The 14,546-nt window shown below is 37.5% G+C and overlaps 1 protein-coding gene across 2 annotated transcripts in view; it reads right to left on the bottom strand.

Annotated features, from left to right (window-relative positions):
* Positions 1 to 4,116: 4,116 nt before the first annotated feature.
* The window catches only part of LOC308261983 (olfactory receptor 5P4), a gene marked incomplete at both ends in the record, with an annotated part of 97,639 nt that continues 87,209 nt past the window's right edge, over positions 4,117 to 14,546 (bottom strand). The window contains one exon of one of the 2 annotated variants that reach the window (XM_080694219.1): positions 4,117 to 4,167. In XM_080694219.1, the coding sequence (XP_080550345.1) occupies positions 4,117 to 4,167 (51 nt within the window). Of the gene's footprint in view, positions 5,056 to 14,546 lie in introns of those variants that run through there. The other variant, XM_080694218.1, reaches the window with a different exon arrangement.

Below are 14,546 nucleotides of genomic sequence, written 5' to 3'. Positions count from 1 at the left end.
AGTGTAATTTATACACACAAAATTTTAATATATAGGTTCATGACTTTTGACAACAATGACTTAATCATCCTGAGAATTACCTCTTTGTTTTTAATCCTCTTCAATACTATCCTAAAGATAAATATTATATAGAATCTTATGAAATGTTTATGACTCAAGTCCCAATTCATTTCCAAAAAGGAAATTTCCCTAAAATTTGTATAGAATAAAACCCTTTTAACCACCCAACATGTCAGGATCTTTCTAAACGATTTCAAGTTTGAATCCCTTTCTAAGTAGCAAGCTACAATCTGTAGTAAGTGGAAACATTTTAAACTTGTATGAAATGAATTTTTGACTATAAAGACTATTATCATTATTGTTGATCCATATTTATTGAGTCACTTTGTTAGGGGAAAGTGATTTTAACCATTTCTGATGCTTTCCCCTCTTTTTGGAGGAGCATCTATTAATTGGTATACACTGGCATCCTCCAAGCCTTCTTGCCTTCCTATTCCACTAGCAGAGTAGCTGATGGTGAATTTTGAGGGAGGATGAGGAGAACTATATATGTAATAGTATTAGTTTGCTAGGGCTATTATAACAAAGTCCCACAGACTGAGTGTCTTAAACAACAGATATTTATTGTCTTAAAGTTTTGAAGGCTAGAAGTTCAAGACCAAAGTAAAGACAGGTTTGGTTCCTTCTTGATGTCTGTGAGAGAGCAGCCCCCAGCTTCTGGAAGCTTAAGACAGTCTGGCATTTCCTGCCAGTCTTTGGCATTTCTTGGCATGTAGAAGCAGCATCCATATCTCCGTCTTCATCTTCACATGGCAATCTCCCTGTGTGAAGTCTGTGTCCAACATTCCTCTTTTAACAAAGATAGTAGTCATACTGGGTTAGAAGCCTATTTTATTCCAGTGTGACTTCATCTTCGCAAATTGCCTTTGCAACAAGCCTATTTCCAAATAAAGTCACATACTGAGGTATTAGGGATTAAAATATGAATTCCAGGAGGACACAGTTTACCTAAAACAGCACCCCCACCTTCTTCTTCCCTCTTTCTCTTGGGACTGAGCCTGCCCTCAGAACTTTGGGTTATGCTGGGAATGATGGGCAAAGAAGAACATTCATGGGAAGACCTGAATGTCTGCTCAGGGACAGAGAATTATAGAATATCAGGTTCTAGGATTCAGAGCATGAAAACAGGACCAGGGTTTCGGCTCTGAAGTAGAGATTTGCCAAACATATATGAAGTTCTGGTTTTGATTCTCCAGCATTAAAGAAAGAAAAAAAAAATCAGAAAAACGTGTGTTTCACAGTCTCGAATGTCTCATTCATTTCTATAGGTAATATTTTACTTTTTCATATAACTCTTTTCGGTACTAGGAATTGAACTCAGGGACATTCTCCGAGCTACATCCAACTCCTTTTTACTTTTTATTTTGAAACAGATTCTTAATAAGTTTCTGAGGCTGAGGTTAAACTTGCTATCCTCTTGTCTCAGCCTCCCAAGTACTGGGATTACAGGTGCACACCACCATGCATAGCTATATTTTTATTGTCATTATTTATTTGATTCAGAGGTTGGGAAAAGTGTAAATCTATGTTTTTTTCCATAAAGGATTATTACTGACAAATGCAAACACTTCCCTTACATCTGAGTGATTTAATTATTTTAACCCCTTAAAGTTAACATACACAGGGAAAATTTTTGTATTGGATTATCATAATCAACTGGGGAACTCTAAACCTTTAAACAAAAGATACTTAGATAAAGATGAGGTCAATATGTGACATATCTTGTGTGTGTGTGTGTGTGTGTGTGTGTGTGTGTGTGTGTGTGTTACTACTAGGGATTGAATTGAATCCAGGTTATTCAACCTTTGAGTTACACCCCTAGCCCTTTAAAAAAATATTTTTTGTCTTGAAACAGGCTCTCCCTGGGTTGCTGAGAGTCCTGCTACATTGCTGAGGCTGTTGTTCAACCTGTGATCCTCCTGTCTCAGCCTCCCAAGTACTGGGATTACAGGTGTGTGCACCATGCCTCACCACACCTTCCTTTTGAGAGAAAGAATGGGAATGAGAGAGGCCAACTGTTTAGATGTATGTACTGTGAGGGCCACTCTAAGTTTGTTGTAGCACCAATCTTCATGAAGAGGTGACATTTGTTGAGAAAAAAGTGGAACAGAAGAAACAGCTTTGGGAGAAAGCTGATAAACTGAAGGCACACTGAGCTGAGAGTCCTGGGGAAAAGACCAATGAAGCTCATCTTCTCTCTTCCAGGAGAGACAGTATTAAAAGATGGAGAATCATCATCACAGAGGTGGAAGCTGAACTCATGAAGGAGCTGAAGTCATCCAAAGGGACTATGGGATATGAGGAGAAATGCAATGGGTTGAGGATGAACCCTGCTGAAGAGCCACATGTGGAGGGCAAGATGAAGGAGACACAACAGAGCCAACGGAAAACTCCACCCAGCAGAATGCGGGTTCCCGCCTCCATGCCAAGAGGACGCTTTCTCAGACCAAGCCACACCTTTGAGTGTCTTCTCTTTGCCAAGGGCTATGTCTGATTTTAGCTACACTTTTATTGTACGGGTGGAATTTTAGGTCTGCAGTGATACAAATAAAGAGGTATAAATGGGAAAATAGCACCAATAAATTATATAGTGGTGTCCAGAAGAAGAAGAGATTTCCTTGATATGGCTTGTGAATGCCACAGGAGATGGGAGGTCACCTTAAAAAATGGTCTCTCCATACTGTCTCAGGATTTGCCCAACAGTATTGCTATGCTACATAAAAATATATGAACTAAAAGGATATGATAGTACATGTAATTCAAGTAGTTGAGAGGCTCGCTCAGGCAGGAGGATTGAAGATTCAAAGCTAGACTCAGCAACTTAGCAAGGCCCTCAGTAACTTAATGAGAACATGTTTCAGAATAAAAAAATAAAATAGGGTGTCGCTCAGAGGTAGAATTCCTCTGAGTTCAATTCCCATTACACACATATATACATCTATAGCATAAATAATTGCAGAAGTACAGCAGGCAAATAATCAATTTAGAGGCAATTGACATGACCAGGCTGGATCATGAGCACCTTTGCAAAGGGAAGAGGGAGAAGGAGAAGCGATGATGATGGACACCCCATAAAAGTTATACAAGTGCATGGCAAATATATACTATGCCCAGACTGTATTTTTCTACTAGTTACCATTCAAAGAACTGTTCACTGTCCCACTATCCAATCTCAAAGGAATGTCAGGAATGTCTGCCTCCAAAATTCTATTCTTGTACTTATCTAAGAAGACTTTGGATGATAATAAGTCTCAGCTGAGATTTATTTGTTTTTTTTTTAATTTGGATGCAATCTCATAATGGCCAAAGAGCAGAATTATGATTTTTGCTCTGGATTAAGTAGGATTTTTTCTTTTCTGAGACACTAACATCACTGTTTCTAAAAGTTAAATATCTGTTGTCCTTGGTAGGGCAGGACCTTTAAAACAAGTGACCTGAATTGCATGACTTGTTAACACTACCACTTATTATACATCTACTGGGATGTCTTATCCAGATGTTCCTTTAGAAGATGAAATTTAAGAAAATTTGATTCTTGAAATATGCTTCTATTTAAATAGGACTTTGGTAAATAGAAAGGATTTTTTTTGGTGGGGGGAGGTTTGGGGATGGAACCCAGGGGCATTTGACCTCCAAGCTACACCCCCTACCCCATTTTTTTATTCTTTTATTTTGAAACAGGGTCTTACTAAGTTGAAGAGGGCCTCACTAAGTAGTTGAGGCTGTCCGTGAACTGGGATCCTCCAGTCTCAGCATCCTCAATGCTGGGCTTAGAAGCATGCACCACCAAGCCAGGCTAATAGGAAGGATTTTCTTAGAAACTACTTTCTGAAATATTCTTACCTTGTAACATTCATATTTCATTTGGATCCAGCAGATGTTCATGAAAATGACACAATTAATTTTATAAATGGAGATAAACATTGGCTTTCTGTATTGATAGGAGCTGTGCACCATAAAAGTGATTAAATTAATAGGAAATGCCATTAAATTATTAAGCACAGATGTCCCCCAAAACATTGATTTTGTTATTTACAGATTTATATCAGGTTTAATTCAAGAAAACCAATGTGTTTTTGCCATCAGTTTTCTCATGGCCTCTTTCACCTCCTTGTTCCTCAGACTGTAGATGAGGGGGTTCAACATGGGGATCACCACCGTGTAGATCACAGAGGCCACTTTGACCTGGTCAGCTGAGTAGCTGGACTTGGGCATCACGTACACAAATAAAACTGTCCCATAAAACAAAGTGACTGCAGTGAGGTGGGAAGTGCAGGTGGAGAAGGCTTTGTTCCTACCCTCGGTGGAGCGCATCTTCATGATGGAGTGGAGGATGTATACATAGGACACAATTATGGTAAACAATGTGCTTATCAGGACGGATGCGGAAGAGATGGCAGGAGATATCTCAGCAATATAAACATGGCCACAAGAAAGCTTCAGGAGTGGGAACAGATCACAGAAAAAATGGTTAATTTCATTTGGGCCACAGAAGGACAGGTTCACCAAACAGCCTGTAAATGAGGATGCATTCATGCATCCACCCAGGTAGGATGCCCCCAGGAGGAGGAAGCAGACCATGGGGGACATCTGGGTGGAGTAGAGCAGGGGAGAGCAGATGGCCACGTAGCGATCATAGGCCATGGTGGCCAGCAGGAAGCACTCTGTGGTTCCAAAGGTGACATCAGAGGCAAGCTGGACTATGCAGCCAGTGAGAGGGATGGTTGTTTTTTCTCTTAAGAAACTGATGAGCATGATTGGCGTGACTGATGTAGAATACCCAATATCCACAAAGGCCAAATGGCTGAGGAAGAGGTACATTGGGGTGTGGAGCTGCGGGCTGCTTCGGATTAAGAGGATTATGCTGATATTTCCCACTACAGTCACTATATAAACTGCTAGAAAAATCACAAAGAGGATGGCACATAGCATGCGATTGTCTGTTAATCCCAAAATAATGAACTCTGTCACTGCTGTATCATTTTCAATCTCCATCTGTTCATTTATTGGTACCTATAAAACCAGAACCAAAAAGAGATTAAATTGCCTGAAATGATCCCACAATTAATGTATATACCTAAACATAACTTTATAATTAAAATTTTAAACCGGTAAACTTTGCCTTACTTATACAACACTTTGTGCAAATAAAATTTCTCTTCAAATTCCATGAAATATTAAAGTTGAAGATTTGGTCACTTTAGGACTCAGCTATGTTATTCCATCTTGTGCGCTCTAGAGCAAGTCTAATCGCCATGCATACAGGAAATGCATGACTAGATATATACAACAACATTAGTTACAGTAACATAAACTACAAATAAGTGTTCATAGGAAGGCCAGTTCTTGGATTTTCCATTCGCATCCCAAGTGTGCCTTTGCCCCAGTGTCCTCTGTGTAGTAAATACGGTCTCTCTTTATATATTAGGTATTTTACAAAATTTCCCAGGGTTTACCTCCTACACCATACCTTCTCATGCTTATGGGATTATATGAAGCAATAAGAAAAGTCCAGGTATTATTATGAACTAATATCTAATAAATAAACAGAAATACTCGAGAACTTGCATTAGATAAGTTTTAGTTTGACCAGTTCTAATAAGCAGTCATATGGAAATAAGATGTAAGGGCATTTGCCACAGGGTGAGAGATTAGGGAGGTCAGGGTGGGAACAACCAGCTAGAAAAGCTATAAAATTAGGTTGAAAGGAAGATTCATTAGCATTTCAGAATAAAAATCCCTTTGTTCAAAATACAACACATGAACAAGGATGTTAGTTATATTTATCCTTTTCCATTACTCTAAAGATCAGCATATTAATAGCGATTTACATTTTTCTCAAGGTGCCCCATTTGAATAATAATTTTTAAAAATACACACGTAAGCAACCACTCATGTAGCCAAACTTTCTATCAAATTGTATTCAGTCAGAGTTGCATGTGAATGGTGATGCTGGTATGCTCTGGTCTGAATAATACTAGCATTATGCATAAGATTCTCAGGTTCTTTCTTTTTCATTCAGACAAAAACCAGAAATGAATTTTATGTTTTTAAAGAAAATAGGCCCTGGGTATGGTGGTGCATGCCTGTAATCCCAGGACTTGGGAAACTGAGACAGAAAGATCACAGCCCTGTGACCAGCCTCAGCAAGTTAGCAAGGCCCTGTTTCAAAATAAATAATAATAAAAAAGGGCTGGGGCTATAGCTCAATAAATCCCAGTACAAGAGATAGAGAAAAATAAATTAGATATACTAATCCCAATGATTTTAAGATTGTATATGGTTGCTAGCAGAGAAGAGAAGACAAAGTGATAGAGAGAAATCCCACAGACTTTGGAGCCCCACAGACCTGGCTTCATATTCTAGCTCTGACTTTCACACTGTGTGGAGCCATAGGCAAGTCCCAAGAATGTTTTGACTTTAGATTAAAAAAATACATGCCTTTTATGATTTCTGTGTTAATTTATAAGATGTGGATAAAAACACCAAACACTATTTACAAAGTAAAGGAATAACAAAATAGTCTCTCAATTTCTAACAGTTTCCTTGAAATAATTAGTTACTTCAAGAACATATAGGAGAATCAAATGTTTCTGTATTATTAAAAATAAGAAATATAAACTAGCGTCGCATTACTGCAACACTGAGGCTAGGATCCCAGGAATCATACTGTTGAATAAAGCCATATTTAAGTGTGGTTTTGGTCATGTGGGATATGGGCCCAAATTACTTATTTCACTTGAAGTTACAAGTTAATTACTTTGCTTGTTTTGGGAAATTACTAACAATACATTGGGGGAGAGATGTTACATGTTCTTATCTGTTGGGACAGACAACTAAAATGTGTGCATCATTATGTAAACATGGATGAACAAAATAATTCCTAAATACCCAGGGGTCTCATTTACTTTTAAATTAGATGACTTGGAAAAAAAGATATTACAACATTATTCTACAATTTAAGTTGATTTTTAGATCAAAATGACTAAGATGCCTGCAACAGTTTGTGGCACTACTGAAATACAGCTATTTGTAGTGACCCAGAGTTTTATATGACCTCTGTTTGAAGATAATTTGGGGTTTCCAGAGTAGTTTAGTTTACAAACATATATTAAATAGAATTTAAACCTTATTTTCAATGAAAGTGACATAAACTTTAAAAAACTGCATTTTATACATCTTAGAGATTTTTTTCTAGACATAAATATATACTATACTTGTTGCTAGTAGACAACACACACACACACACACACACATACACACACACACTCTTTTTCCCTATTGCCCACCCTGGTCCACTATCATGTATGTTTTATAATATAAAATGAAGCCCACATGTACTAACATTTCTTGTGACTCTGCCATCACAGCAACTGCACTGACTTTCAGGTTGTCCTGGCCACAGTGAACTCTTACGGTGTTCCTCAACTGGAACATTCCTGCAAGTCAGGCTCCTTTTATTCTGGGTTGGAGAGTCCATTGGCCATCCCTCTTTCAAAAGAGGCTAGACCTGATGATCCACACCAGGGGATCTAGTAATTCAAATAGCTTGGCTCTTAAAAAATTAATAAATGGACAGTTTATTGAGTTTGTTAGAAAGCATAACTGTGGCGGATGAGTGGTACAAACAGGTGGCCAATTATTCCATAAGAAGGTCCCAGATTACATCTTAGAGAATTAAATTCCTTTCATTCCTATTCCCTCGAATATTTTGTTCAAACCACTTTACTAGTACTCAATATAACTGCGGATCTTTCTCTTACCCTGATATGAAGGTCTAGTGTCAATGAGTATTTTTTTTTTTTTTGGTGGTACTGGGGTACTAGGGTTCCTGGAAACCCTTCTACCTCTGGGCTACAAACCCAGACCCATTTTTTAATATATATTTTTATTTGGAAACAGGGTCTCTTAAGCCAGCGAGCTGGCTTCGAACCTGCGCGATCCTCCTGTCTCCGCCTCCCAAGCGTGGGGATTACAAGTGTGCGCCAACATGCCCAGTGGGTCAATGAGTATTTTTGTATCCATATTTAAGAGTCTAGTGCTAGAAATATAGGAGGCATGAAAAAAATATTTCCTAAATACCCAGGGGTCTCATTTGTTTTTTAATTAGATGACTTGAAAAAAGACATTACAACATTATTCTATAATTTAAGTTGATTTTTAGATCAAAATGACTAAGGTGTTTGTTATATTAATGTTAAATCATTAATTTTTTTATGTTACAGGGGATGGAACCCAGTAAATAGGTCTGGCTACATCCCCAGATCTATTTTATATGGAAACAGAGTCTCACCAAGTTGAGGCTGGCTTCGAACCTGTGATCCTCCTGTCTCAGCCTCCCAAGTACTTGGATTACAAGTATGTGTCATCACAACAAGCTTAAACATTTTTTAAGTTATTGTGCTCTGGCCAAATAATAATATGAACTTTCACATCTCTTAATGGCCAAGGGTGTAGGTGCAGAGCACTTGCCTAGCATGCATGAGCCTTCACATCTTAAAAAGAAAAGGAAAAAAATTTGATTGTATCTGTCTTTACTCAACTATCTTTTTGCCTAGTTTTTTTTTTTTTTTTTTTTTTTTTACAACCACCATAAGGGAAGAATCTCATCTGCCTGGTTCAGCCCTTAATTCTTAGAACATAGCAGACTGCCATACACATAGCAGCACCAAATGAATGGATGCATGAGTTAATGACCTTTTCTAAAATTTTATTTTATTGTGCAAGACCACTTAACATGACATCTACCTTCAACCAATTTTAAGTGTATAACCAAGTATTGTTGTTTATAGGTACAGTACTATACATCAGATCTCTAGAATTTATTCTTTTGTGTGTGTGTGTGTGTGTGTGTGTGTGTGTGTGTGTGTGAACCCAGGGGCATTCTACCTCCGAGCAAAACCCCCAGCTTTATTTTTCATTCTTTATTTTGAAACAGGAGCACACTGAGTTGCACAGGGCCTCACTAAGTAGAAGAGGCTGTCCTTGTCCTGCGATCCTCTTGTCTCAGCCTCCTGAATGCTGGGATTGCAAGTGTGCACCACCATGCCTGGCTGAATTTATTCATATTGATAAACTAAAATTTTATGTTCATGGACTTAAAACGTCCCATTTTTCCCACTCTCAGGACCCTAGAACCAAAATTCCATTGCTTTTTTTGCTGCTGTGGATTGAACCAAGGGTCAGTCTTCCTCCGAGCTTCATCTCCACCACTTTTTATTTTTTATTTTCAAATAGGTCTTTGCTAGGTTGCTGAGGCTGGCCTCCAACCTGAAATCCTGTGTACTCTCACCATTTGACAAAAGGGCCCTCTGCAAATCCTTCTTGGTGATTATCCAAGAAGTGATAAATCATCTCCACTCATGATTTATGCTTAAGTAGTTGAGAGGATTTGTGACTTACAAATCCAATACCTTCAGCACTAGTAAAGTGTCTGGCATACCCTTGGCTTTTTCTCTTTAGCATGCTTTCCTAACAGTGAACTTCAGAATTCTAATATATTTTGTTATTTGAATAGGTTGGCAAGCCGGGCGTGGTGGCACACGCTTGTAATCCTCACGCTTGGGAGGTGGAGACAGGAGGATTGCACAGGTTGGAAGCCAGCCGTGCTGGCTTAAGAGATCCTCTTTCTAAATACAAAATATATTTTAAAAAATAGGTCTGGAGTGTAGCCGGGAGGTAGAAGGGCTTCCAGGAACCCCAGTACCACCAAAATAAATAAATAAATAAATAAATAGGCAGTTTTTCAAATCATTATGACCTGGTTCCCTTTTCTTTAACAGTTCTTTCTTAAATTATTTCTTTTTTTCTTTTTTCTTTTCTTTTTTTTTTTTTTTGCAGTATTAGGGATGGAACCCAGGGGCATTCTACCTCTAAGCCCCACCCTCAGCCCTATTTTTTTATTCTTTATTTTGAAACAGGGTCTCACTGAGTTGTAGAGGGCCTCACTAAATAGCTGAGGCTGCCCACAAACCTTAATCCTTCTGTCTCAGCCTCCCAAATGCTGGGATTATAAGCATGAGACACCAGACCTGGCTTCCTTAAATTATTTCTGTTCCTTCACATTTTACTATAACCAATAAGAAGAGACAAATTTTCACCTTCCATACTTTGTTTGAAAATCTTCTCCATTTTAACATTTTTATTGCTTATAAATTCTAATTTTCACATAGTACACAATTCAGCAAGGCATTATGCCCTTTACAACATATTCATGTTTCCAAATACTCATTTCTCATTTTCATCTGAGTTCACCAATAGAGTGAGTTAGCATATATGACTTAGCTCCATGCTAGTTACAAGAAACTGACTTCAAATGTACAAATATAGATAAAAGGTTGAAAGTTAGTAAAGAAGAGGACTCCATTGCATGTAAATATTGACCAAAGAAAAGCAGGAGTTGCTGTATTAATATTTGTCACTGTAGACTTTAGAGCAAAGAAAATTGCTAGAGATATAGAAAGATTATATATAATGATAAAATTCTTGAAATGAAATTATAGAAATGAACACATTAGATATTTCTAGAAGTTAAGGACAGGATGAGGATGGAAGGGAAATCACTATGCTATAAAAGTGTAACATGAGCAAGCCTGGGTCAATATAAATATTTCATATATTGATTGCATCACTGTCAATGTGCAGGTTGTGTCATTATATTATAGTTTGGAAATATTTGAGGAAACTGGGTAAAAGGAATATAGAACCTCTGTCAGAATTATTTAATACAATTGCATGTGAACTTTCAATTATCTTAAAATAAATAGTTTAATTAAAATAAAGAAAACAGTTCGTCATGACCACATGACCAAGTAGGTTTCATCCCAGGGATGCAAGATTGGTTCAACATATGCAAATAAATAAATGTAATTCACCACATTAATAGAGTTAAGAACAAAAATAACATGATAGCTGGGCGTGGTGGCACATGCTTGTAATCCCAGTACTTGGGAGGCTGAGACAGGAGGATTGTGCAGGTTTGAAGCCAGCCTCAGCTACTTAGTGAGGCTCTCAGCAACTTAGTGAGACCTTGTTTCCAAATTTAAAAAAAAGAAAAAAAATATATATATATTAGGTCTGGGAGTATAGCCCCGAGATAGAAAGCCCCTGGATTTTATCCCCAGTACCATCAAAAAAAAAAAAAAAATCACATGATTACCTTAATAGATGCAAAAAAATAAAAAGAGAAACATCTGACAAAATGCAACACCCTTTAATGATGAAGATTCTGAGGAAACTAGGAAACTACCTCTATATCATAAAGGCTATATACAATAAATCCAAAGTAAGCATCATTATAAGTGGGAAAAATCTGACAGAATTTCCCTTAAGATTGGGAACAAGACAAGGATGCCCACTGAAGCAACTCCTACTCAACACAGTATTTGAAACTCTAGCCTCAGCCATAAGACAGGAGGAAGGAATCAAAGCAATACAAACAGAAAAAGAAGAACTGAAACTATCTTTGTTTGTGGATGACATGATCATTTTTAGAAGATCCAAAAATCTCAACATATAGAGGTGCTAAAGTTTCAGTAAAGTAGCAGGATATAAAATCAACTTATGAAAATTATTAGAATTTTTATGCCAACATACACTAAAAAAGAAATACAGAAAACAATTCCATCCACAATAACCTCAAAAAGGATAAAATACTTTTTTTTTTTTTTTTTTTGCAGGTTTGGGGATGGAACCCAGGGGTATTTGACCTCCAAGATACACCCCCTGCCCTATTTTTTTTATTCTTTATTTTGAAATCGGGTTTCAATGAGTTGCAGAGGGCCTCACTAAGTAGCTGAGGCTGTCGGCAAACCGCGATCCTCCGGTCTCAGCCTCCCAAATGCTGGGATTACAAGCATGCGCCACCATGCCCAGCCTTAGAAATATATTTAAATAAGGAGATGAAAGACCTCTATAATGAAAATTATAAATCACTAAAGAAAGAAATTGAAGAATATTTTAGAAGATGGAAAGAACTCCCCTGTTCTTGGTTAGGCAGAATTAATGTAATCAAAATGACCATGCTGCCAAAAGCGATCCACACATTCATCACAATCCTTATCAAAATATCATAGTCATTTTCCACAGATCTAATCAGTTCTTAAACTCAGATGGAAAAAACAAAAGACCCAGAATAGCCAAAGAAATTATCAAAAACAAGAACCATGCAGGAGGTATCACAATACCTGACTTCAAATTATACTACAAAGTGATAGTAATAAAAACAGTATGATATTGGTCCAGAAACAAACATACGGACCAATGGAACAGAAGACTCAGAAATATCTTTGAGATTGGAATTGATAATTTTCTATACAGTCACAGTATTATTTGAACTATTGCTTTCTTATGTTTGTGTGTTTTTGTGGTACTGGGGATGGAACCCAGGGCATTCTATGATGGAGGACATGGACGAAGCCTGAGGAACGAAAGGTTCTAAAAGAGTTAAAGGAGATTCTATGAAAGGTTGGATCCTCCAAACACTTTGGGTGTGACTCCTGTCCTCTCCAGAATTTGCCCTCCAAGGCCAACCAGTGAGAACAGGGGGCTGATCTTAATCAGGAGTCCTAAAATGTCTCAGGAGGTCCTTTTGTCTTGCTTATGACTTACCCTCTACCTAATACCCCCCATTGTATTTTGGTGTTTACTCTTAACCATGCGGATTTGAGAATTGACTTAACTGGAGAAGGGGATAAAAAAAACACTTAGTTTTAGAGAATAAAATTGTCAGTTGCACAAGAGGCAGTTGTCCGAGTCGTTAATTCAGGTCTCTCTCTCTCTCTCTCTCTCCAAAGTCCCGGAGAGGAATCTCTGACAATTCTACCTCCAAGCTACACTTGCAGCCCTATTTTTTTATTCTTTATTTTGAAACAGGGTCTCAATAAGTTGCAGAAGGCTTCATTAAGTAGTTGAGGCTAGCTGTGAACCTGCAGGCCTCCTGTCTCTGCCTCCCAAGTACTGGGATTACAAGTGTGTGCTACCACGCCCAGTTTATTGCTTTCTTTATGACTTCATCCCCTAGTGCCCTGCCTCTCTTCCCCAGTTCCCCTTAGTTACTTCCCTGGAGTCTCTGCTCATCTAACTGATGTTGCCCTTATTTCTAAATATCTTTTCAGCTTCCACATTTAAGAGAAAACATACATTCACTATTATTTTTCTCACTGAGGATTGAACCCAGAGACTTTCTACCTCCAAGCTATCCCCCCCACCAGCCTGACTGCCCGATTTTATTTCTTTACTTGGAAACAGGGTTTCTCCAGGTTGCTGAGAGCCTTGCTATGTTGCCAAGGCTGGCTTTAAACCTGCAATCCTCCTTTATCAGCTAGCTTCCTGAGTACTGAGATTACAAGTGTGGGCCACCAGGCCCTGCCATTTACTTGTTTTTTAAGACTGGCTATACTTAGTATAATATTCTTGTTCTATTCATTTTCTGCAAATGGTATGATTTGTTTTTCTTTATGGCTGTGTGTGATTACCAATAGAGTTAAGAATTGTTTTAGCAATTCATTAAAAGTTTGCAACTAAATAAATCTAATGCATGTAATAATTATATAGATGTTATCAGACAACATGGACTTATTTGATTATGTGTATCTCTAAGTTTCATTGCCCTGATAAGTTTTCAGTGGGATTTTCACAAATGAGTAATGTACACAAGGGGCTATATCCCAAAAGATCCCATTTCTCATAAATAGGGCCTTGCTTTCCATTGATAATTCTTCAGCACTTGTTTTTATTTTTGAGGTACATACATCTACAGGTAATAGTGTTCCTTTTTTACGGATACAGAAATGTTTGTTTCTCACCTTTATATTAAAAGTAAAGGGTTGGTTATTGTAAAATATTGATTAGGTTACATATCCACTTGTTTATATGATCAGTACTTGGTATTCTTAATTAATCATCTTATTCAAAACAAGAATTATGCAAGGTATTTTTAATCAAATAATGATGGCTATCCAATAGTTTACATAAATTTTCTAAGATTCCATAGCTTGTCAGTGACAATGCTAGGACCTGATCCCAGGCTTGTATGGCTCCAAAGATCATGGAATTTTTGTCCATCATGTTGCTTCCATGCAAAAATGACACTCATATTGACTCTGGCTTTATGTATTATACATATATATTTTTTAAATTTTTTTTAAAAGAAATCATTTTAATGCTTTTTTGCTGCTTATATCAAATCAAGTGCCAGTCTTTTAGATTTTACCTCTATACTCTCTTATATCCATCCTATTCTTTTCAATCTCCCTGCCAAAAACCAATTAAATGCCCTTTTATCTTCTCCACAAACTATAAAATAGTCTATTTTTTATTTATTTATTTTTTAAGCTCATTTTTTTAAATTTTTAATTGGTGCACTGTATTCATACATCATAGTGGGATACATACTTTTGTAGACATACATGCACACATTGCCCAGTCAGCCCCCACCCGATCCCCACCCCATTCTCTCCCTATCCCTCCCTCCCATGCTTGGCTTA

Source organism: Muscardinus avellanarius (assembly GCF_963383645.1).
Source record: "Muscardinus avellanarius genome assembly, chromosome: 1".
In the NCBI taxonomy this organism is placed as follows: domain Eukaryota; kingdom Metazoa; phylum Chordata; class Mammalia; order Rodentia; family Gliridae; genus Muscardinus; species Muscardinus avellanarius.
This window is presented reverse-complemented; position numbering and strand designations above follow the sequence as displayed.